The sequence below is a fragment of the Botrytis sinoallii genome (genome assembly GCF_014898435.1).
Source record: "Botrytis sinoallii strain Bc 23 chromosome Unknown BSIN_033, whole genome shotgun sequence".
NCBI lineage: Eukaryota > Fungi > Ascomycota > Leotiomycetes > Helotiales > Sclerotiniaceae > Botrytis > Botrytis sinoallii.
Genome location: NW_024066060.1, coordinates 344539 through 369212, shown reverse-complemented (window position 1 = coordinate 369212; position 24674 = coordinate 344539). Strand labels below are relative to the sequence as shown.

Here is a 24674-nt window from a genome sequence, read left to right as displayed (position 1 = left end):
AAAGCGCGACCGGCGGAGGTCCATCTTCCGCTTTGTACAAAACAGTTCCTTCACAATCCTCCATCCAAACTTTGTTTACTTGTAACCACAACTCGTATTATCTGTCTCCTATCAATCTGCACTTCGAACTTCAATCTCACGATTGACTTGAAACATTAAAATCACCCTCTGCTCCTCCCTTTCTTCATTCTTAACTTGGCTTCACCTCTCCGCCTCTCCTACTTCTCCACCTTCCCCCTCCGCTCATCCTCATCACCTTTCTTCACCTACGTATTATCGATATATAGATTACAATTTGCCATTCCAAACAATTGAATTGCAGCGATAATCATGGAGCCTACAACTGAGCCCCATGGTGAAAAACGGAAACGTAGCCCGGAAAGTTCAGGAAGTCAGGGTCATGGACGCATAACACAAGCTCCTCGATTGGGCGAAAGCGCAACTCCAACAGCTGCTGCGCAAATCAACTATTTAGTCAAAGCTAGAAGCGACAAACTTAAACTGGTCGAAGGAGATCCCGAAACGTTCGGAGATGTTTTGAGCATGTTGGACGAATATGAAGGTGTGTACATGAATCACGTGTATTGATTCCCGCTCGGTGGGGGAGCAAGGGAGGAAATTCTACTTGTGCGTGATGAACATTGAGGGATATAATAATAACGTAACTAGGTGTTCTTCACGACGCGAAAGTCTGGCATCCTAACTGGTGCGAAACTTGTCGGTCCTTTGCTATTGAAATCATTTGAAAAGCTTTTTGACGGTCCAATCAAAGTCGTCCAAAGCTCCTATGCTCTCGAACAAACGCCAATTACCTGGTTGGAAGTGGTTTCTTTCGCGCGTAGTAACCCAGCAGACTTTATTCTTAGCGATGCATTACATAGCATGAAAGTTTGTCGGTTCTGGATCAATGGAGGTCAAGTCGAAATATCTGAAGACGATTATCGATTGATCATGTCAGGTGCACCGGAAAGGATGATTCCAAGTCAACCTCTACCAGAAGATGAGGACTCTGAACTTGGTACCCTTCTCATTCTCGAGAATAGACTTACAATGTTGATCAAAAAGGCCGATGCAGTCGCTAGTAAAGCAAGACAACTCAACTATCATATGAAAGGCAGAAAGAATGCTATCAAGGCAAAAAAATCTCCCGAACAACCTACTGAATCCCCCCTTCCATTCGCATCCCAACCATTTTCTGCCGTCAATCGAAGCAGATCACCTGCTCCCTTGAATGGTGAGACGGCCAAGCTGCAACAAGATTTGTTGGAACAATTTCATAGCCCTAGCCGTCGTCAATCGTTGCCATCTCAGCCAAGATCAAAGCAACCCCGCCCTAATAATTCTGAGCACTCAAACTTCCATTCTTTCAATGGTGCAGCTCCAGGTTCTGATCACCAACGAGCATCACAACCACCATCTACCTCTGATGACGGGATCGAAGGGCAATATCGTGTTTTGATGGCTGCCAGAATTGAGAAACTCCACAAAGGAGATCCAATTACACCACCGTGCGATCGATGTCGACGTTTACGATTTACATGCACCAAGCATATGACTGCTTGTGCTGCATGCACAAAGAAGCATGCTAAATGTTCTTGGAAGGATGTCAAGGATGGTGAACTCGAAGCAACAGCATCTGCATCTGCACAGCGAGATTCTTGCGGTTCATCAGAAGATGGGTTGTTAATTGTCGATAAAAAGCATACACCAGAACGATCTACTTTGGCAACTAGTGGTGGCGTTACTACTATAGCAGCGGGTGGAGCAAGTGGATCAGGTAGACAAATTCCAGTAAGTTGTCACATCTACTGTTATTCAACTCTTAATGAGTGTTCTCTTTTTTCTTTTGTCATCCTTTCCACAAATCAATCACCCTACTAAATCCCTAATTTTATAGGCCCACGCACAGCCACATGTCAATTCTTCTAGTCTAGAAGCTGAATTACGTCCTCAAAACGCCACAAAAATCAACAATCACGTTCCTAACACCGCCGCCACTGTTCCAGTCAGATCACCACAATCAAAGGCAGAGCAAGAAAGAAGAGTCTCTGCTGAACATACATTATTAGCACAGATGGCTTCAGCTGCGGCTGCGGCTACTACTCAATAACAAAATTATATTACAGGAATACTACGATATGAACTAGAACATGTACACATCAGATCATCAGCAAAGATAGGATGACCGATTAATTTATCATCTCATATTGGCATCTACGTTCGTCTTGGATATCTTTTAGAAGTAAGGCCGCCAACAACATTGATGTGTTCCTGATTCTTGGAAACAATACATGGATTTTTATTCTCTTGTTATGACGTTCCGGGGCTGTTTGTAGGGAGTTCTCAGTTGGTTACTGGAGGTCATTGGAGGTATATTGTCAGGATGGAAAAATGGCGCGTATCTCAAGATCAATATGCGATGAGATATCAAAAGGAAAATCGCCCGGTTGATTTTTATGGATGGTTTGAGGTTTAATGGTGGTGTGTTTGGTATACCAGTTTGCGTCTCCTTGGTCAACACTAATTTCTTTCTCTAGATCCTTTCTTAAAAGGATCAAATTTATCATTTAATGATTGTGTTATATCCTTGTGTGGTACTAGCTCACATCTATCATCTATTGTTAGTCAAATAAGATCTGCTCGCTATTTATATGCTTGGTTGCTACATTGTTGATGATCTTACCCATTTTTGGCAGCATCGAAAATCTTCCGTCCCCAACTCATGCTTTTCAGTGTTATGCAGTATGATTGATCGCCTCAATGATCTTCGTAGCTTACATGCTACCTTTTGCATATATCCCAACTTAAGGGTCCATCGACTTGTTATCGGAATAGTTGATAACTTTACAGTTATCATTAACACTCGGGGTTCAGTTGATTTGTTCATTTTTATGTGTCAATCCAATGAGCCATAACGAACGTTGAAAGATACTTACATTCGAACCAAATGTTCTGATAGTTTCGCATATGAATACTTCATTTCAAACTTTTGTTTATCATAGGAAATTCCTGCGGCACAAGTTAATTAGATCTGAATCGCTGGTCGTATGATTTCTGGTGTCATTTGATATCAACTGCGATTTTATTATGCTCGTCTCTCTCTGAGAAAACTGCCGATTTATCTAATTACATAGACATCTCTTGTTATACACTATGTACTTATATCATACCCAATTTTCTCAATATCCAAATAAAATAACCCCTTCATTCAACTTTAAGATTTTCGGCTAATAATTTGATTCGACTTTTAAGTATAGTTTTCTGAACTTTCAATCTTGTGACAACTCTTCGGAAATCCGCTTTACTATGAAGTCCTCTTACTGATACTGAGTCCGGCTGGGAGTGATGATTTCATCGTTATAAATATTTCCGGAGGATAGACGTGATTTCAGCTATGGCGATGGGGTAAAATGGTAGAATCCGTGGGTACCCAGGTAGGGAATGAGGCAAAGCCTAGAATTCGGAAGTGATTAGAAAACCCAATTAAATGCAATGATAAGATGTAGAGTATTTATTATTTGCAGATTCTCCTTCTAGAATTGAATGAATGATAGCCAAAGATAAAGGCTTGAATTGAAAGAAGTTTCAAATTGCTTTTTATGAAATCGTAAACTAAAATGCTTATTATTGTCAAAATTCTAAAGTACATATCCCAGTGATAGGGAGTAATAGGGGAATAATAAACTTTTCATTATCATGTCACATGTACACCGTATCCTTATTGCCACCCCTAAGATCTAAATCGTGTAGCCCGCACTATTAAGTTGTCTGGGTTCACCTGCTGCCTCAAAAGTTCCGTTTCCTAATCTCCTCAATGCCTGCGCAGTCGTACTTCCCACTGCTACAAACGAAATTGTTGCTCCGATTTCCTCAAAGAATGCCGTGGTTTCATTACTGTATCCTTCGATACCGAAAGTTTCGGATCCATACTCAAAGTAGACGTTGTTAGGAGATAATTGATCATGTAATCTTGGTTGACGGAGACTTTCGGCAGAAGTCATGTTTTGGTCAAGGACGTGCCAGAGATGTTGGATTACTTCTGTGATAATACGGGAGCCGCCTGCAGAGGCATGGGCAATGTAGACAGTGCCATTGGGGTATTCAACGATGGTTGGGGAGATGGAGGAGAGGGGTCGCTTGAAGGGTTGAATGAAGTTGGCTGGGGCGGGAGCATAACCGAAAGCGTTGGTGGTATTTGGGATAGAGAAATCTAGAGAATCATTAATATGATGCAGAAAAATAAAAACAAAGTTTGGATTAAAGATCTTACCATTCATTTCATTGTTCATAATGACACCTGTTTCTGGAACCATGAGTCTACTTCCAAATAATGTGTTAATGGTAGATGTCATGGCAATTGTGAGACCGCTCTTATCAGCAGCAACGGAAGCAGATGTTCCATCATCAGAAAGAATACCATAATTTTGAGGGTTGTAAGCGGATACATTCAAAGTATGATATTTCTCGATTTGCGATCGGATTTCAACAGCTGTATCTTCTGATAACATCTCCTGCTGATAACTTGTCAAGTTTGGGAGGAAAGTTGGATCTCCCAACAAGGTTCTTTGACCATAAGCAAATCGCATTGCCTCATCTAGGTAATGAGTCGAGAAGTTCAGCTGACTTGGACTTGACATATCATAACCCTCAACAATGTTCAAAACACTGCAAACTACAGCACCGCTGGATGGAGCAGTTCCGCTATGAATTTTAAAACCTCGATAGGTAATATTCGAAGGGATTCTAGATTCGATAGTGTAATTTTTCAAATCCGAAAGTTCCATCGTTCCGTTGGATTTCTGGAGTGCAACGATTGTAGCATTTGCAATGGCGCCTGTGTAGAATGCATCTGGACCATGTTCGGCAATGGTTTCAAGTGTATTCGCATATCTTTTTCTTGTGAATAAGTCACCCAACTTGACTCTGGTCCCATTTGGTGCAAAGTCAATTGCCCAAGTTTCGTCATACGTCAAAAATCGTAAGAACTTGTAGAAGAAGCCATGTAGCGGGCTAAATCGGCGGTAACATTGAAACCATAGCGAGCAACCTTAACTGCAGGTAGTACGACTTGTTTCCATGGCAATACTCCGTATTTTGTGTGGATGTGCTCGAGACCACGGAGTTCTCCTGGTACACCACTTGCCAAACCACCATAGAGGGAGGCGTCAGAGTTGGAGAGAGGAGGGGAATACATTGTTTCGAAAGCGGCGGCGGGAGCCATTTCACGGAAATCAATAAACTCGTAACTTCCATTGGCTGATCGTACAGTTGCAAAACCACCACCTCCAATACCGGAATGATACATTCCAACTACTCCGACACAGAGTTGTACGGCAACGATCTAGTAGGAGTTAGAATAACTAAAAGTGACCATAGATTTTGGGATGATTGAACTAACAGCATCAGCAGCATTTTCCTCCGACTTTCAAAATATCAATACCAATATCTGTGCAAATAGAACTTTCACTAGCAACGGCTCCATTCTTTCCATCGTCATGTGAGGTCGAGTTTAGTGGTATTGATGTAGCTTTTATGGAAGGTAAAGCTGCCAAGGCGACACTGAGAACGTGAGGAAGACGGCGAGGGAACAACATCTTGGTACTTCAAGCCGGAAACTGATACGAAAAGGTGATGGCAATGGGACAAAGAACGAAGGCTACAAGAATGAGGAAATACGTCAATAATGAAGTTGGATTGGAAGCTATTCCTGCGTTTCTCTGTTATTATATGAAAGGGATTGGCATTGCCTTCACTGTTCTTGACAAGAGGGGTATGGTAGTATTGAATTGTTGATTTTCAGCAAACGGTGAATACTTATACAAATCAAATCAAATCAAATCATGGACACCGAAATCGGCTTGTCATTATCTAGAGTTATTGATAATGCAGGAACTTGCAGGAATACTTGGTACCGCAACATAGTGATAGGAAACATGGCTGAGCCGCGTATGTTCCCCATCTAATAATTGGGGAAAAACCTTGAATGAGTCTCATACGAGGTACTTGCTTGAAGATCTAATTGACTGTTCAGTTGTTATCTCATTGGTTTCCATACTCACTTTGATATTAGACCTCGAGGCAAGGGTATTTCCGAGATGGCGGGGAAAAAGTCAGGGGGGTAACCTGATAAGGAAGCTCGAAGCTCGGGTGGTTATATTCGGCTCAAGCTAGATCCATACATCAACTGTGTATTAGTGGGGCGTGTTGATAGGCGTTTTATACGATTGATAGGCGGTTGATAATAGTTCGCCCAATCTTTGATATGAGACTCTGTCATAACTTTCCCCATGGCACTTACTTGAATATGTACCTGCATATGGTAATCTCGAATTCGGGACCGGGAATACCCATAAATGAGATGAAGCATTGTCGATACAATCCCAAAGTTTCCGCTGATTTCCAGCCCTTTCAATCTACAATTTACACCTTCGGTCGTCTTAGCCCGAAACTCATGCGGGGTTAACGTCGAAGGCAGATGGAGACCCTCAGACATCTATCTCACTTTGAGCTTTGAATGCATTCCAATCTATCAGCTTGCAAATGATAATTCCGCAGTGGGAGATGGCTGACATACACTAGAGATCATCGGACCCGATTGATCTAATATATTGATCGATTCCGTCCAATTTCTTGGACACCTGCAGCCCTTTAACTCAAGAATGAAAGAAAATAGGATCGAATGAATATAATCTCGATCTTAAATTGACAGCTACGACCACCCATTAAAAATTCCACTTAAAATCTTAAAACCCCAAGGTATCACAATGCCGCTTCGCTCTCAACCCAAGAAAATTGCTCCAGTATACATCCGTCAAATCGTAAATGCATCAATTCTTCAATATTCACCCCAAGCTTTGGAATCTCTCTACCATTGTGTTATATATTCTTGAAATCCTCTAGTATCGATAAACAGGTTGTTTGCCCTGAGCCACCGAGTATCTTGGCTCGTCGTCCTCATCATCTGATACCTCGTTGACTGCAGCATGCATTGTAACATTGCCTATACTACTATCTTGCCTTCCGACATAGCTCTTGGTTTCTTTGAATCCAGGGTGATATGGTTCGACACCAAGAGTATCATTGAACTGACCAGTCGTTTTCGGTGGCGCATCAGAAGGGAACGGTGGTCTCCTTGATGAGTTTGGCTCTGGGTCACTGAAAGGGTTTCGTTCATCGTCTTCGTCATCCATAGGCGCGATATCTCCTGGTGGAGGAATCGGTGGCACTGATCTCTTACCATTACTTGGAATAGGTTTGGAAACTTGGTTGGGTGGCGGACCAGGTGGTGGTGTAAATCCAGAGTTTGTTCCAGTCGGAGGAGTACTATCTCCATTCCCAAGCCCCATGAGTTTTCGCGCATGTAGCACTGCTCTTTGATGTTGATTCATAGCTTTACTTAATTGTTCATTGGTCTCAATTAAGGTTTCCATAGTATCATTGTCTGGTGCTGGATTTTCCGAAACCATGTACGCTTGTACACTTCTGCTTGCAGATTGACAACGATCAGCAAATTCTCGGATAAGTTCATTAGCAAGGAGTTCGGAAGGAGGTGTGGATTGTACAACTTGGGAGAGGAGTTTTGCGGAAGTGCGTGCCTCTTCGATACGGGATGAGAGTTCATGTGGAGGAGGGAGGCGATGAGTATGGTGATTTCGTCCAAAGTAATTCTGCGCATTGGGATCAAAGGGTGGAGCGACGAGGGTTCGCGGACCTGCGGGGCCCTGTGATGTATTAGAAGAGAAAATCCATCGACCATAATGCTTGGGGAACTTGCTGCTACTTTCACCATTTTCTCTTGCTCTTTCTTCCACATCTCAATTAGAGGAGCCAATGTTTCATCATCTGCCTTGTCTCTCGTGAATGTGACCAAAGTTTCCATCAATATCTGCTTGACACTTGGGTCTCTTCCAGTTCTCAGAAGCTCCTTGACCGTTTGTACAAATTTTGCATCCATATTCCTCGTAAAGGTCATTCCAGGGTTATCGGTCAGAATTCGAATTAACATTATCGCATTGTATTGTACGTAGGCTTTGCTGTGGTTGTCTTTGGAGAGGAACTTTCGAATATGGTGGGCGCATTCTTTCGCAGCTCCCGGGGAGGATTCTGCGGCTTCAACTATCGCAGGCAGATAACCCACTTCTTCACCCTGTAAAATATTAGATATAATACTTTGCGAATGGATATTCCAAGTGAGGTGAATGTACATACCGAGCCATTTGGACCCCCAGATTCGCAGAACAAGCGCTGTGTTACAATCAATACCATAACTTTTGGTCATTTCCAAGAATAACATACAATATTTCTGGCTGCATTTGCTTCGGGTGTATCGTGCTGAGGATCTCCAGTTTCTTCGTTGGAATCTTTGGCTACAAGAGAGAATTTCCATGGTCAGTCAGATACAAATCAACCCCCCTTACTTTATGGCGCATAAGTAGTGGAACTCCCTCCGAGATCTACCTACATCGCTTCAGTGAACCCAACATGCGATTCATGCCCATATTCTTCATGGCTTTCATGGCTGTGACTGCGAAAACTGCGTCTAATAATCTGCGACACGTTCTATCTTCTGGTAAATCGATGCCGATATCTTGTAGAGAATGCGATAGTGAGATCTTATGTACTGCGATAACGAAAGTCGTTGCTTAAATTATATCACCATAGGCTGTGGAGCGTCAATGTTCTGCATGAAGTTTCAACTGATATTTTCGATACACAGTTTGTTTCGGTTGCTTAGGTATTCTTCGATATATTTTTCCTGTATAAGATTTTCGAGGAAAGAAAAATGGTTTTGATCTGATGGGGGCGGTTATTTTGGGGAAGGGCGGTAGGTAACCGTGAAGAAGAAGGCTGATATGATAGCAATTGATGGCACTTGATAGCAATCTGGAAAATGCAGCAATGCGGCGTAGTTTTATGAACCCCCAATTCGGTCGAAAAATTCGATATATTTCTTCAATTGGCAGGTAAGAAGGAGGAGGGGAAGGAGAAGAGACGGAGAATGGTCCTTTGAATGTTCCCAAATGGAATATTTACTTTGAACTATCGTGGATGGATTTTGTTGTTGACAATAATCGGACGTAGTGTGTTTTGAAACGACATGAATACATTCATTCCTAGATAGGTACGATACATACATATACTGGGACAAAGAAGAATAACCCAACTACCTAGGTAGTAAGAGTTATCGAACATACTTACCGCATACCGTGATGTTTTGTAACATAATCCCTGCAAAATTCATATTTTTCTATATAAATTAAAATAGCATATAACTAATATAATTATCAATATTAAATTATAAAAACTTTTTAATAAATAGTATAAAGTATTATTTATATATAAAATTTTCTAATTTATTTTTAAATATTTTCATTGAAAGGTTATATAAGTTTTTAATTAAAAAGTTCAGAATTTTTAACCTATAACACTTTTCCCATACAAAATAAACGAATTTCTAGAAAATTTTCGAATTTCCAACTTTAACCCTCAAAAATACTATTTTAAAAATATTTAAAAATAAATCATATGTTTTTTTGAATAATTCAAATAATTCTTAAATCAAATCTAATACAGTTTTTAGTTTCATTATATATTAATGATCAATAAACCAGAATATAAAAACCCAAATAATTGAATATTTTAACCAACAAAGCAGTTCTCAAAGTCATCATGTGGCAACGAGCATCCAGATTGATTTCGTCACCTCGTCGTAACCCTCAATACCTAGGTAGTCAACTCACAAATCATCGCTGTCGCCAAGCAACACAGCCTTCCCTTCAAGATCAATGTATATCCACGATATCCTCTGAGGAAGTGCATTTTAGTACCGAGTATATGTGTATATCGATGAAACAAAAACGTCTCATCCTATCAGTCTCGAGCGAGTCAATGTTCAAGTTTTGTGCCCCGGATTTCCGGATTGATTTGATGGTGGCTGAGCCTATCGTCATCTGGAAAGTGGCCGCTAGGTATATTATGATTATTGTTATTATTAGCCACGGTGTACGATAAGTATTCTTCAAGAGACCCTGAAGTTCTGAACACTCCAAGCGGAGAGAGCTCAAGGATAAGTTGGCAAGCTTACGGACCAGATCTGATACACCAACACCAACACCAACACCAATCTAGTACATGTATTAAAGCTAGTGACACGTCAAGAACATGTGGAGCTCATAGAACACGTACTTTTACAATTTACCACAAAATCACTTCATATGGAGATGAAGCAATACATACATCAGCAAAAGTTTAGCTGGTACCCTTGAATAACTTCTACATCTTGTACGGAGTCTGGCGGCTTCGATCAATTGTCCCTACTTGAATAATTATAAGATTACGGAGAGATTTATCGTGATGTGATTCCGAAGTCCCCGAGTAGATAACGGGAAGTCATATATTTATTCATTCCCAGACTTCACATCAAGTATCCATACGAAGCTTATGGATAAACAAAAATTGACATTCCTCCGTGAAGGAAGCTTCATATTTGATTTGTACCAAAAAGGGATATATGGCGCCAGGGGACTTTGGTGAGGAGCGTCGTGATATAACAAAGTGTAAGACATTCCTACAGTCTCACTACAGAGAGTGCACAACACAAACAGTCTCTTGTTGTCCTAAAAAAATATATCAAAACTCTGATTTTGGTGATAGTATCATTACATTACTATTCATTACCCTTGGCGACTCATTTAACATCTCTTCCAATTTCATGATCCTCCAATGATCAAATTTCCACTCAGTGGCAAATCCCTACTACTCGATCCAACCCAGATCCCATAACTTCCCTGTTGCAAAACCCAACTTTGTTCCTCCACGCTCCACTCACTCAAATCCCTTCTCGTCAACTCAAATTCCACAACCGCGCTTTCTCCAACTGGTATGTTGACCTTCTCGAACCCTCTCAGTTGTCTAACTGGTCCATTCGGAATACCGACATACAATTGTGCAACCTCCATGGCGGCCATTGTACCGTTGTTTGACACAGTTGCTTGAACCTTTGCGACAACGTCCCAGAGAGATTGGGCTCCGCCCTGGATGATGGTGGTAATTGGCGGTAAGTAAGCTGTGCTTGCATTTGAAACAAGTGAACTTGAGAGGTCGGAATACTTAAAAGTAGTGTAGGTTAATCCGAACCCAAATTCAAATCTTGGAGTTATGTTTTTAGCATCAAAATCGCGATAATCGAGATAGACACCCTCTGAAAAATCGCTCTGTGGAAATTGTGTATAAATACCCTCAGGTACCGAGTGATTGTACACATTGTAATCCCACTCGTTCTTTGCGATCGTATATGGCAATTTACCGGAGAATGATTCAACGCCATACAACAATTTAACAAGTGCTCGACCACTATCTTGACCAGGTAGATGACCAAAAATCACGGCGGTAACGTTTGGATGCTCGATCCATTGATCAACCAGACGTATTCCAACATTATGAATGGTCACAATAGTGTTGTTACATTTTGATGCAACATTATTTACCAAAGTATCAGAAAATTCATCTACATCTGTTAGTATTGTTATTCTTTAGTATGATAGGGAATGTTCAACTAACCGTAAAGACCAGGTCTATCACTATTCTCGATAGAATACGCGTTTAAGAATACAAGACAAGCATCCGAGCCGGTATTCACGTCAGGATCAACGGAGACGACTATAATCTATTAGTAAGACTTAAAAACGTAAGTTGCCAGATGCTTACAGTCCCAGAAAAGACTTGTGTCATCATTATAAGCTTGTTCTTGTAGTGCATCAAAAGGAGCAGAGATATATGGTGGGGCATTTGAGCCGCTTCCACCTATACATGTTGTTAATATGTGCTATCTTGTTGGGGTCATCGAACTCATCTTACCTCCAGCGACGAGAGTTCCGTTGCTTGCGATTTGTAATGAGATATTGATGGGAGTGTAGGTTATATTGAGATCCAAGATAGCTTCCATCCCATACGAATATCGAGTATTTCCAATATTACTCTGACTTGATACGGGTGCATCATAACCAAAGATAGAGAGCAATTCGGGTTTCTTAAGGGGAAGAGCATTGTTGATGTTCTTAACCAAAACATGACCCTCCATTGCCCCGCTCAAAAGAATTGGCTTCGATGAAGGATCTCGGGCATTGACTTTGGCATGTGGTGTCAAATATGAAGATGCCAAACCGAGTTCTGGGAAATCTTCATCTTGACCCATTTGATACCAACTGGCCACAATTCTAGTAGCCATATCGGTTAATCTTGACTCCGCAAGAGACCCATTGGCAACGGATGCTGTCAAATTTTCACCACTCACTCCCCAAAGATCTGAACTTGGCATGACAACATCCAATCCTGCCTCTGCTGCTGCATAACCAGCGTGCAATGCTTCCCAGTCACTTACAACGAATCCTTCAAAACCCAATTCGGTTTTTAAAAGTCCATTTAGAGCTTTGCTGTTTTGGCAGGCATATGAATTGTTGAGTCGATTGTATGAACACATGACACAGGCAGCTCCTGCGTGCACGGTATCGGCAAACGGCCAAAGATATAATTCGTGTATTGTTTTATCATCGATATTAGATGAGATGGCAGAAATGTTGCCCAATGGCTTTCTCTTATATTCTTGTTCATTCCCAATGAAATGTTTCACCGATGCTATTATACCAGCATCTTGTATTCCGGAAACAGTTTGAGCGGCGAGCTTTCCTGAAAGATATGCTGTTTATTATTAGCGACATTCAGATTGTCTCGAGGCATTGCCAAAAAGAGGATGAGTTTGGGGAATCAAGTAACTGAAAGAAAACTTACGATCATTGCCCATCCCCTCCCAATTCCTCCCACCAATTGGAACTCTTCCAAGAGGACCGACAGCAGGACCAAGAGCAACATTGATACCCTTTGTTCTAAATTCCCTTGCCATATTGTACCCTCTGTGGTAAGTCAAATTTTTATTCCAACTTGCACCCATGTGGACACCGCTAGGCCAGGAATTCACCAATTCTGTATCACGAAGACCATTTCCGGCATCGTTCATACAGATACCCTTGAAGTTGAGTCGCGGTACAGAGCCTGTTAGGCCATTACAACCGTTCAAGCCTTCTGATTTCCCAACTGTGAGGTTGGCTCTTTCAGCCATGGTCATCTGGGAAACCAGAGCGACAGCTTTAGAATAAGCAGATGCCCATGATCCGTTTCCTGGCATTTCGGCTGTGGCATTTATAAGTCGTTTGTCCAAAGAGAGATAGGAACTCATAAAAGATGGGAAGATGGGAACTCACGGGATGGATACACGGGTGGAGATTGTCCGTAGAAATATGTATCATCGGTGATAACATACTGCGCATTTGTGATACTAGGAGCACATAATGCAGTGGAAAGCAAAGCTGCACGGAGCAGACTTTTTGGATTGAGGGACTCCATTGTTTGCAACTGGTATACAAGTGGGAGTCTAGAGAATGAGGCGGGATCCTGTAGCTTTTAAACACCTGGAAACCGAAAGTAGGTACAGCAATCTCGATTCCATTTGCATTTTCCCACTCACGAGGACGTCTATCACGTCCACTCTTCTTGTCAACATATCCATTCCGTCCACCATGATTACCAAGAGCTAATGTCCTCAAAACCTTAAGTGATTGGATAAAATTGAACGGGTACGCTTGCACAATGTGGCCGAGAATTCTACCAACCATTAAGATCAAGCATTGGCAAATGGATAGCAAAATTGGTCAATGGAAACTATACCATTTTCAAAACTTTCAAGGTTGAAGATGGGGTAAAGATTTGAACTTGACAATATACGGTGAGATAAATGGTGATCTCATCTCGGTCCCCCTCATCCCACAACCCCACAACCCCACAATCCCCCACTTGAAATTTCCAGCAAATTTTATTCTCCAGGTGGACGGAAAAGCGGCCACATCCAAAAACTAGTTTCGATTTGACAAATCTGATGTGCCCGCTTTCCATTCAAGCTGAAGAGACTTTAAAATTTCTAATTAGTCTCAAGGAATTCTCTCTTCGACCTCTGATATTTAGTAAGATCCGTAAGGGTTACTTGTTGTACATCGAGAAATTACCATCAATTTTCGTCTACATCGTGAGCGATATTGTTCCTCAAGAATATTAGCAAGTGCATTGTTCACAAATATGATTTGGACCTTTGCGGAAATCATAACTTGTATGCAGAGATCTCTCCTATCCTCGGCGTGTTCAGCAGTACTCACCGAAGCGAAGCCATTTCGATCAACGGGTACATACCGGCAACCAGGCTTTTGGAAATTAAATTCTACCATCCGTTGCATCCATGCCAAGGTGGCCTGTTAGCATAAACTTGGCATTCATCCATTTACGGAGGTTGATGGAATAAGTCTTATAAGCCCCATTTTTAATAAAAGTTGTTGTTTTACGAAATTCCAATACTGTTTTTACTAATTTTACTAGATATTCAATTATCCTTTCTAAAATTTCGAATTTTGAATCTTTTTATTCAAATTTTCAATTCTTTTTCAATTCTTATAATTTTGAAGCTTTTGAAACTTTCAAACCTTTTTATAGATTCTAAATAGACTCAGAATAATATTTCTGAAAAGAAAAATATGAATTTTGATGAATTTGAGTAATTTTGTTAAGAATAAATTAAATTTACAATACTTTTACCATCTAGAGTTTACTATATAAATTTTTAACTAGTATAATAATATGATTGATCTAAACAATAAAAATAGAAAAAAGCTTGGTTGCTTTTGGTGTGTTTTACAATACTTATTACGCTGTCAACCTCTGTATACTTGGGCAAGTGTATGTCTATGCGCGCTCGATCGTGTGAGCTGGCATACTTCATTCGGAGTACAACAAAGAGGTTCTTGTATTTTCATCTTCTCGCATGAAAACGAACATAAACGAATCCACGAATAAATAGCTTTGTACTGGGAGGGTCTTCCTTGGCTAAAAAGTCGGTCTGCTTTTTGAATATCATTTCCTATGATAATTTGTTCTTCTTGGAAAAAGAGTTCTAGGGATGAAGTTGTACAGCCAAGCTACTTTGATGTTTTTCTCTGAATGGCATTCATCTTTAAGCCTGCATACTTGTTGTACCATTTTTGGTAGATTATAGGGGGGTGGAAAAGCATGGAAAAGACCACGAAATAGTGGTTGAGGATTTGTAACTAATGAAAACATTATCTCAAATGTCAATTTTAGATCTATCTGCTTGTTCACCTTGTTTTTGACATATCACTTTCTCCAAATCTGATTCGACACCGTCTCGATTTGTGAATCTAGTTTCAGTGTATGCCAAAACGAGAGAGTCAGGACGGTGACGATGTGAAGCTGAGCTCTCAAATATGTTCCTGCATTATTTAGCAAATCGTAAATGGATGCTGCTTACCTACATTGACATCGAATGAAAAAACTGAATGAATGTGGGGTGAGTATGTAGAGTAGATTGTGAACCCCACCTCTACGTAGGAGAAAAAACAGGCCGGAATTGACCAATGCGTAACACCTCTCTCTATGCGTTGTTTTGGCGAGGATGCACGTACCATTACGCAGTGGTCAATTCCGGCCTGTTGTTTCTCCTATGTAGAGTCCACCTAACCTTGATAACCGATTTCCCCACTATATACACGTCCCTACTATGTGCACGACTTTGAAAATATCAACATTATAGCTTCAAATATTGATAATATACCTTTAAAGGCTTGTATAGAACTTGTATTAGATTATTTGAAAGAAATTCAAGCTCCTAAATACACCCAGACAACTAATTTTTTTAAAATTGATTGATCCACACTCTCCCGGCAACATAGAGATAAAATTATCTCGAGAAAACAGTTCCTTTTCAATACAAAACAAGTGCTTTCTAATGATCAGGAGGAGGTTTTAGTTGATCAAATCAACAAGCTGATATAAAGATCTATCCCTCCTACAAACCGCATAATCAGAAACCTTGCAGAAAAGATCCTAGGCAGAGAGGTGGAAAAAAAACTAAACTAACAATTTTGTTAAAAAGCATTCAACACATCTTAAAAGTCGATATCTCCGTTGTATTGATAATTTGTGTGTGAAAGCCGATAATGTTACTATATTTGATTACTTTTATAATTTGGTTTGAGCTATTTTCTATTGTTGTTGATCTTTATTATCTAAAACGCTTTTGCTAATACCCCTCTTTTTTTAATTTAATTGATAAAAGTAATCATAAAATATAATATACAGCCAAAAGATATATATAATTGGAACAAGAAGGGCTTTATAATCGGTATAAGGAGGACTATAAAGAGGATAATGAATGCTAGCGCCTATAATAGAGGCAGAATAATAAAAGCTAGATAAGATAAATCAAAAGAGTTTATTATTCTATTAACAGCTATATACACTAATAGAACAGCTCTCCCTCCCGCTTTTATTTATAAAGGAAACTCAGGGAATCTACAAGATACATGGATTTAGGATATAGAAAAAAGGATAAAGCCTATTTTGGAGCCTCAAGCAATAAATAATCGTCAAATGCTTTTGGCCTATATTGGCTTATAAATATATTCGACCCTGCTACACATCGAAAAGCAGATGGAAGATATTGTCTATTTATTGTCGATAGTTATTCTAATTATATCAATATAGAATTCCTTTCAAAATATAATAAATTAAAGATTATTGTTTTAATTCTCCTCTCTCATTCTATATATTGATTATAATCTTTCAATATTGAAATCTTTAATATCTTTTTGACAAATTATAATACATTATTGAATGATTTGATGTCACGGTGTGAGCTCACGTGATATGCTGGTCCTATCGGAGAGGACCGAAAGGAGCGCTCGCACCGGAGCGCAAGCGAGCTAGGACCCGATCGGGCTAGCTCGCTGTGAAAATTCCGTATATCTTCAACTCAGAAGATCCTGTATTGTAGCTCTTTGAGCTACGTCTTAATCCTCAATCTGAACCTATTATCCGAATCAGTATAACCTTGCCAGATTAGGGCAAAGTTATTAGAACCCTATTCCGCCCGCCTGCCCCGTAATATTTGATACACAATAGTAAAAAGATTATTGATATAACAAAACATATATTTTGGGATATATTTAAAAAGGCTTGGAAGCTTACTTATACAAAGCATAATATCTTACAATCCTTCGAAAAAACAAGTATATATCCTATAAATAAGAATCTTACAATCAATTGTATTGCTCCAGAAACTCCTCCTACACCACCTACATCATTTAAAAATTTGCAGGGATACTCTTGCTACACCGTATACATCAAAAGCAATACATAAAATGAAATTAGAATTTCGTCACACTCCCACCCATAAAATCACTTTAAAACTTTTTAAGACTACAACTACATTAGAAGCTGAAGCTTCTATACAGGGGTATAAATCTAAAGATTTAGAAGAGACTCTAAAGCTTGAAAAAAGGAAAAGAGCTTATTCAAAGTATTTAAATCTCATTGAAGAAAAAAGGAATAATGCGTTTTTATAATCACCTTCTACTATTATTAAACTAAAGCATATCAAAAAAATAAAGTATTTAAAAAGAAACAAAAAAAGAAAACTAAGCTTCAAATAAAAGCTAAAAAGAAAACTGAAAAAGAACAAAAAAAGATTAAAACAAAAAAGAGGATATTATAAAGGAAAATTGATTGTTAGATTGTATATAATACAAAAGAAGAAATTAAAAAGACTCTAAAATCAACAAAATCTCCAATCAAAAGAAATAAAAAGTTTCCCAAAGCTTCTTCTACTATAATCTAATATCAATAAAGACTATAAAACTCTCTAATACTGTAAAGACTAATAATTCAAAAAGAAAAGAGGAAAAGATTATATTGCAATCTGATAAAAACAAGTACTATAAATTGCATCGAAATTCAAAATCTGAAGATTTTATTATGTTTTTAGATAATATTATATCTTGTCATTTATCAATTAAATTGCTAGCTCTTTATCTTATAAATTGAAATTGTTATTAATTTTTAAAGTTATTCAAAATGGGTGATCGAGATCGTGCATATAGCAGGGACGTGCACGTAGTAGGGAAATCGGTTATAAGGTTATTTTTCGGTGCCATCTCCAAAAATTATCAATCAATAATCATCCCATTGCTCAAACAAAGCCATGTCCATCCCTATCCCCACTCCAATCATTATGACCAAATTAATCGTAATCATCGGTGTAACAGGCAATCAAGGGAATTCCGTCGCCCAAAGGTTTCTTCAGGACTCCAACTACAAAGTCCGCGGAATAACACGAAATAAATCATCCGCCACAGCTCACTCACTCTCCGCGCAAGGCGTTGAGATCGTGGAAGCGGACTTAGATGATGTAAACTCTTTGATCCCTGCTTTTCGGGGTGCGCACCTCATATTTAGCGTCACAAATTACTGGGAACCTTTCTTCCGTCCCGATTGTCGTCAAAAAGCTCAGGAGCTTGGAATCTCGTGCCGGAAATATGCCTATGATGTTGAGTATCGACAAGGAAAGAATATCGCTGATGCTGCTGCTCACTCGAGTGTCGTTTCAGGACTTGATGTAAATGGGTTCATTGCGAGTACGTTGAGTCATGCTGGAAAATCTAGTAAAGGAAAGTTTACGGAAGTGTATCATCATGATGCAAAGGCTGATATTTTCCCTTATTATGTGAGGGAGAAATATGGAGGAGAGGGGGAACTGGCTGGAAAAATGAGTTGTGTTATGACGGGGTACTTTACAAGTAGTTATAAATTGGCTGTGAAAAGTTATTTGGGAAAGGTTTGTTCTTTTGTTCGTTCGTCTACATATCGCACAAATGCCTAGGATGGTCATTCAATTATTGACATCTCCACAACCGTATGTGGTGATATGAGGAGATATCACCAGCTAACCTGACACTGAATAGCAACCGGACGGAACTTTCCAAATGAGTTTCCCAACGACCCCGAATAAAGCAGTTCCTCATATTGCTATAAACAATGATCTTGGTTCTTTTGTTTATGCCGTTTCACAGCTTCCACCTGGTAAGAGCTACATGGCATGCGGTAGCAACTGTTCTTGGAGCGAGTATATTCGTTTATGGAGCGAAACTACTGGGAAGGTTGCGACATATAGGCAATGCACAGAAGATGAGTTTGTGGGACGAGAACAGGATAAATCTTTCGGAGAGGAATTGAATGCTATGTTCGTCTATTCTAGCGACCCGGGATATGATGGAGGTGATAAGACATTGTGGGTGAAGGAAGATATTGAGAAGGTTTGTAAAATCTATTGTGGGGAAGAAGAATGAGATCCGCGAGTAATAAGAGACTTGGTAGCTAATTTGAATACATAGGCTGGGGTGAAATGCTCCATGACTACTTTGGAAGAGTGGATGAATAAAGAGGACTGGACTGCTGTGTTTGAACAGTAGGTAGGGTTCAAAAAATTTCTAGCCATCGAAGGAAATCGCGCAGGCGGGACAGAAAACAATTGAGATCAAAAAGACAGGGAACTGGTTCTTAAACTGGGTGAAATACAAAGGAGATATACACCAGAGGCGGCTTTAAAGTGACAGAGCAAGCGCTAGCAGACTGCAATCTAACATTCAATATCTGAAAATTTCCAAGTCTTTCTGCACCAAAAGAATGTTCTCCGCATTGTAGCCGAACTTCCCGGTTGTACAAAGACATGATACATGAGTGTAAAACGCAACAATGGATTATATGTTCGTCAGCAGAATATTATGACATCTCACAACAGTGATATATCGCCAAATCATCAGAGCAGCCTAGTGCGACACTGTCAATTGAACTATGTCATCGCTCCGGCTGCACCATCAATTTTCTGTATCACTGGAGCACGGGAAAGGTAGCCAAAATACATGGAAAAGTATATGGAAAAGTACATGGAAAAATGTAGAAAATGAGTTTCGATTAATCTGGTCGAAAAAAGATATGTCTGTAGGAGTATTAACCAATCTTAGTCACATGACCAAGACGCTTTTGTTCGATCGTGAATTTCTGTTTTCACGTGCACAAACTCAACGCAGACCACGGGAATGCGATCGTATTGACAATACTCTTTCCAACGCACTATCTGTAACACTCCAAGACGAAATTATCATTCTAAAAGATTCATAATTAGATTATCGGGTCATCAAAATACAATGTCTTCCACCAGGGACATTCTCCGCTTCCCAGAAACTGATCGCGCCCAAATAGATGATTACCTACCATCCAAAAGTTCTATTGCAGCTGCTCACTTAAAGTCACTTCCACATACAACACTCACATTTGCCACCTCCATGGACTCTCAGATCACTATGCGTCCCGGCATTGGTTCACCCTTATCTGGCCCAGCTTCAAAAGCAATGACGCATTACCTGAGATCGAAACATGATGCTATATTGATTGGTGTCAATACAGCAATTGCAGATAATCCAAGTTTGAACTGCAGAATAGAAGGGGTTGGAGGTTATGGAGGAGGAAAAACTTTGAAGGGGCAACCAAGACCGGTTATAATTGATCCTAAAGGCCGATGGAACTTCGGAGAGGACAGTAAAATTTTCGGATTGGTGAAGGATGGTAGAGGGAAAGCTCCTTGGATTATTACTTCTCAGCAAGGAAATGAGATATCATTTGAAAAGAGAGAATTTCTCAGAGCGGCGAGTGGGAAGTTCATATATTTATCACCGGACCAAGAAGGAAGATTCTCATGGCAAGATATTCTAAAAGCGCTCTGGAAAGAAGGTATCGAAAGCCTGATGATCGAAGGAGGTGCTGGAATTATTAATGACATGCTCGCTGAAGGTCAAGGATTTATAGATGGAGTCATAGTAACTATAGCACCAGTATGGCTTGGGAAGGGGGGAGTTACTGTCCTTCCAGAAAGGGAAAATCTCGGAAAGGAGACATTTCGGTTGAGAGGAGTAAAGTGGATCCCGCTTGGAGAAGATGTTGTTTGTTGTGGAAAGGTTACTGATCTCCAACGTGAATCTCCTGTCACGCTGTAAATTCCAATCGCAATGGATATCCATGATTACGGGTTGCACTCGCTCAAAGCACAATACTAGTTCCTTCCATCCGGCCTTTTACTTTCTCACTAGGACCGAAATGTAGTGAATGCCATATGCCACAATGATGTGGATAGCGATCTTCTTTCCGGGATTTCAATCGTACTCCAAGTGCTAAGGCTTAAAAGACAACGGCTATTCATGCATAATTATAAATACAAGGTGTCAGCGTCCCCCGATGGTATGTGTGAACGAGATATCTTCGATGACGAGGAATCCGCATTTTTATTTTTATTTCGGAACACATGTTGGAGGATTGATGCACCGCGGAAGTCACTCTACATGTTCATGGAAATGAATTAATGGTTGACTGTTCTTCTCAAACGTAGTTTTCTATCAAGAAGAGACTTGTACGCTGTCACGCCTTCTGATCTTTGATCGATTCGATCGATAATGACCTGCTCGAGGCCCGTGATTGATCGCAATATGATGAAAGTCACACATATAAGGCAATACTTCAGTGGTATAGAGCTAGAAAAAGGTACGTTGCCAACTTGCGTTGAAGTTGGAAGTCGGATATCGGATGTTTGAGTTGGTTGTATAGTATTTGTATGAGTGTTCACAAGTAACATCTAATATCTAACAAAGGAGTCGTGTTGGATATATAAAAGACCCGACAGCAATGCTCTCCATGTTCTCCTTTATGACTCCAGATCCCTTTTTGTTTCATAATGTCATATATTACAGCATTTTACAGTGTTCATAACCATGTGACTTAAAATCCATTGAACAGTTACCATCTTCCACTTCCATGATCTTGAGACTCCTGACCTTTGTTCGGCGACACCTGCGATTCATCAACCTCCTCCTTAGCCGGCGCACTGTCAAACCTGGATCTTTTTTCATCGTCTTCTTCGTACAGTCTTTTCACGTCCAAGAAATCACTAGGCCTCTTTGGTATGAATTTGAAATCATCAGGGCCCAAGACTGGTTCTTTTCGTTCTGGGAACGTTTCTCTCACCTGCCCATAGATGCTTGTGAAATTCTTGATATCCATCAACTGTACCATCTTCAACGCTGTCTTCATAGTCTCGTTAAATTCATCTTGATTTGGCATGGATCGAGATGTAAGACTCAATTCCAAATGTGAACCACCAGCTTTTCCTGCTTCGATACTCGTGCAGCATATTTCATGATTGTTGAAATTGTAAGTTGTCTTCTTTCTGTATTCAAGCTTGGCAAATAAATATTCAACATCAACACCCGATCTTGGCTGGCCCTTCATGCGTTTCCAGCCATTATCAGTGCAAAGATGTTTAGCGAGGGGAATGACTAATTTCGGTGGTGTTTCCAATTGTCGCTCACTGGTTAGATCTAGTTGAGAATTCTGAATGAATTTCTTCACAGAGATTGCGGCTGATTTCAGACCACCCAACCCACTTTTTGATTTAGATTCATCGAACAACATTCTTGAACGAATCCTTCTTTGAAACTGGAGATCTGCTTTGAGTTCAGGAAGCATCAAATCCGCTGTCTCAGTAGAAACTATAGCATGAAGCTCCCGAAATTCTACTTCAAAAGATTCTCGATTGATGATGAAAGAAATCTCTATCGGAGGAAAGTCCTTGAAAGCGGAAGGCCCAATTGTGTCGCCATTTGGACATACCGCCGATGGATTAGGTTTGAATTGCATGACAAGTTCCTGATTTGCATTATCAAAATGTCCATTTTGGATATGATCTGACTGAAATAGTCCTGACATATTCGGTGCTTGTGGGGAAAATATACGGATTGAACCATTATCCATCTCTGTCTTCAAGTTGATCATATTCAATGTCTTGTCGGGTGAAATCGCGGGTGGTCCCCTTGAATGCTCCACGTCATCATCGATATATCTTCCAATCCGATGACCGCTAATATTGTGTAAGATAGTTCCGGCTTTGATCGTGGTAGAGGGCGAATACTCATGAGACCATAAAAGTTCGGCTCCTTCAGGGTCGGGGTTCTTCTGAGGGTTTCCAGCTAGTTTTATGTCCACAGTGTTGAAAGGAAAAGTGTATTGAGTCGCTTCAGTTGGGTTATCGATGGCTACGGACTTAGGGGTGGCTGTAGTCCATCGACTCCACGTACGAAGCCTTTCGTGCCAAGAAAGCTCACGCGACCCTGGATATCTAACAAAACCTCCAGGCAAGTCCACTGTGGGAGAAGACTCGTTGAAGTCTCGCAACCCAACTTTCCTTGAATTCTGATCAGACCCATCGAACCGGGCTAGATCTAGTAACAGACGTCTCACCACATCAGCCCGTTTTGACAGATCTGTTTTTCGGTCGGTAACCATGGATGAAATCAGAAGCTGTAAATAGTTAGTGTGTGTGGCGTGGAATGAAATGTAAGAAGACTAACAATCGGCTCTTTGTGTGGCAATCTTCTGATATCCGTTTTAGTCAATTCACCAAGTTTAGCCAGTACTTCTGGAGTAAGAATTCTACTCTCCCACCCTCTGATGTAATGAGAAAAGCATAAATCTTTCAACTGGAACTCCTCCCTACTAATACTTCGTATTCCATCCTGGATCTCAGCAATAATGAGGGCAGCCTTTTCTCGGGTCGAGGTGATACGAAGAACTTGACGAGGTCGATATATTTCAATCTTTTCGGGGTCGTTTAGATAATATTGTTTGATCAAAGATTCCATGTATCCCTGGCCTAGACATTACACTACATCAGCTGAGTTGTGGAAGGGAACAAAAGTCTGATTTTACGCACTATTCAAAAAGTCTAGATCCTTTATCTGAACTTGAACTTCGACTTCACCTATTCCATCAACAAGTTCCGGAACTTCTATTTGCCAACATTCCCTTAAGATCCTTACCGCAATATTTTGTTTGTAATTATAGGATGCTGGAGAGTATCCCCGTAAGGGATCATCATCGACTGGCTGGTTTATAGGGGAGATTTCTGGTACCCACGGAGTTGCTCGAGAAATTGCGTTCTCGTCGTATAAAATTCCAACACCGAGGGATGGTACTTTCCTCATTCTTTCTTCCTGTGGGTATGACTGGATGTACTTCTTCATTTGAGGATTTGTGAAACTTTTCTGCAATAATTGCACGAGACCGTTGAAATCGTCCCACGTTTGTATAGTTCCCTCTGCAGGCTTGCATTCATTGATATGTGCTTCGACATCTTTCGAAGAGACAATTCCTCTTTCGCTTTGAAGCCTAGCTAGAATATCAATATTTTCGGGCGTTGGATTTGCATCAAGAGGACTCTTATTCTTCGCCTTATAAAATCTCAATTTCGAATCTCGCAAGACAAGGACTTCAGCGTTCTTCCCCAACGCATCCACACCTGATAATGTCACACTGCTTCCAACCTGCTTTATTCCAGTGTGTCCATAGATCTTGGGATTAGATTCTTTGATATCTTTTACTGGGTTGGTCCGTTTTACTGGTTTGGGCTGTTCAACGCCGCGACTTGGTCTTGGAGGCTTCACGGCACCATAATGTCTTCTTATAACGATATCGTTGTGCCATTCTGGTGGCCATTCTTTGGGTCTCGTTGTGTCTATGTCGTTTTCCCTAGTATGAAACTCTGTGTCTCCATTGCTGTCCAATTGACTTCCCTGCGATTGAACAATTCGACGTCTGTAACCCATTGCCTTCATGATCTGCATCCAATTCGGTAGAATACGCTCTTCGGGCGAGGGATGGTAAAGGCCTTCGATCTAATC

General features: G+C 40.4%; 7 protein-coding genes across 7 annotated transcripts; 3 read left to right on the top strand and 4 right to left on the bottom strand.

The window, feature by feature from the left end:
* Positions 1-330: 330 nt before the first annotated feature.
* EAF02_011587 (uncharacterized protein) lies at positions 331-2110 on the top strand (the record flags this gene model as incomplete). The annotated part of the gene is made up of 3 exons (XM_038907634.1): positions 331-564; positions 670-1791; positions 1898-2110. The coding sequence occupies 3 exons, from the start codon at positions 331-333 to the stop codon at positions 2108-2110; spliced, it is 1569 nt and encodes a 522-aa protein (XP_038752647.1).
* A 1605-nt stretch (positions 2111-3715) lies between these two features.
* EAF02_011586 (uncharacterized protein) lies at positions 3716-5594 on the bottom strand (the record flags this gene model as incomplete). The annotated part of the gene is made up of 4 exons (XM_038907633.1): positions 3716-4210; positions 4271-4985; positions 5048-5341; positions 5424-5594. 4 exons carry the CDS (start codon positions 5592-5594, stop codon positions 3738-3740), a joined length of 1653 nt encoding a protein of 550 aa, XP_038752646.1. The 3' UTR covers positions 3716-3737.
* Positions 5595-6896: 1302 nt separating this feature from the next.
* EAF02_011585 (uncharacterized protein) lies at positions 6897-8516 on the bottom strand (the record flags this gene model as incomplete). The annotated part of the gene is made up of 5 exons (XM_038907632.1): positions 6897-7721; positions 7775-8146; positions 8209-8244; positions 8296-8366; positions 8462-8516. 5 exons carry the CDS (start codon positions 8514-8516, stop codon positions 6897-6899), a joined length of 1359 nt encoding a protein of 452 aa, XP_038752645.1.
* Positions 8517-10709: 2193 nt separating this feature from the next.
* On the bottom strand, positions 10710-13398 carry EAF02_011584 (uncharacterized protein; the record flags this gene model as incomplete). Its single annotated transcript, XM_038907631.1, has 6 exons — positions 10710-11506; positions 11560-11658; positions 11707-11802; positions 11857-12696; positions 12787-13185; positions 13257-13398. 6 exons carry the CDS (start codon positions 13396-13398, stop codon positions 10710-10712), a joined length of 2373 nt encoding a protein of 790 aa, XP_038752644.1.
* Positions 13399-18094: 4696 nt separating this feature from the next.
* On the top strand, positions 18095-19361 carry EAF02_011583 (uncharacterized protein; the record flags this gene model as incomplete). Its single annotated transcript, XM_038907630.1, has 3 exons — positions 18095-18727; positions 18855-19205; positions 19284-19361. 3 exons carry the CDS (start codon positions 18095-18097, stop codon positions 19359-19361), a joined length of 1062 nt encoding a protein of 353 aa, XP_038752643.1.
* Positions 19362-20096: 735 nt separating this feature from the next.
* EAF02_011582 (uncharacterized protein) lies at positions 20097-20942 on the top strand (the record flags this gene model as incomplete). The annotated part of the gene is made up of 1 exon (XM_038907629.1): positions 20097-20942. The coding sequence occupies one exon, from the start codon at positions 20097-20099 to the stop codon at positions 20940-20942; it is 846 nt and encodes a 281-aa protein (XP_038752642.1).
* Positions 20943-21735: 793 nt separating this feature from the next.
* Positions 21736-24608, bottom strand: EAF02_011581 (uncharacterized protein; the record flags this gene model as incomplete). Its single annotated transcript, XM_038907628.1, has 3 exons — positions 21736-23295; positions 23346-23647; positions 23708-24608. 3 exons carry the CDS (start codon positions 24606-24608, stop codon positions 21736-21738), a joined length of 2763 nt encoding a protein of 920 aa, XP_038752641.1.
* Positions 24609-24674: the final 66 nt, after the last annotated feature.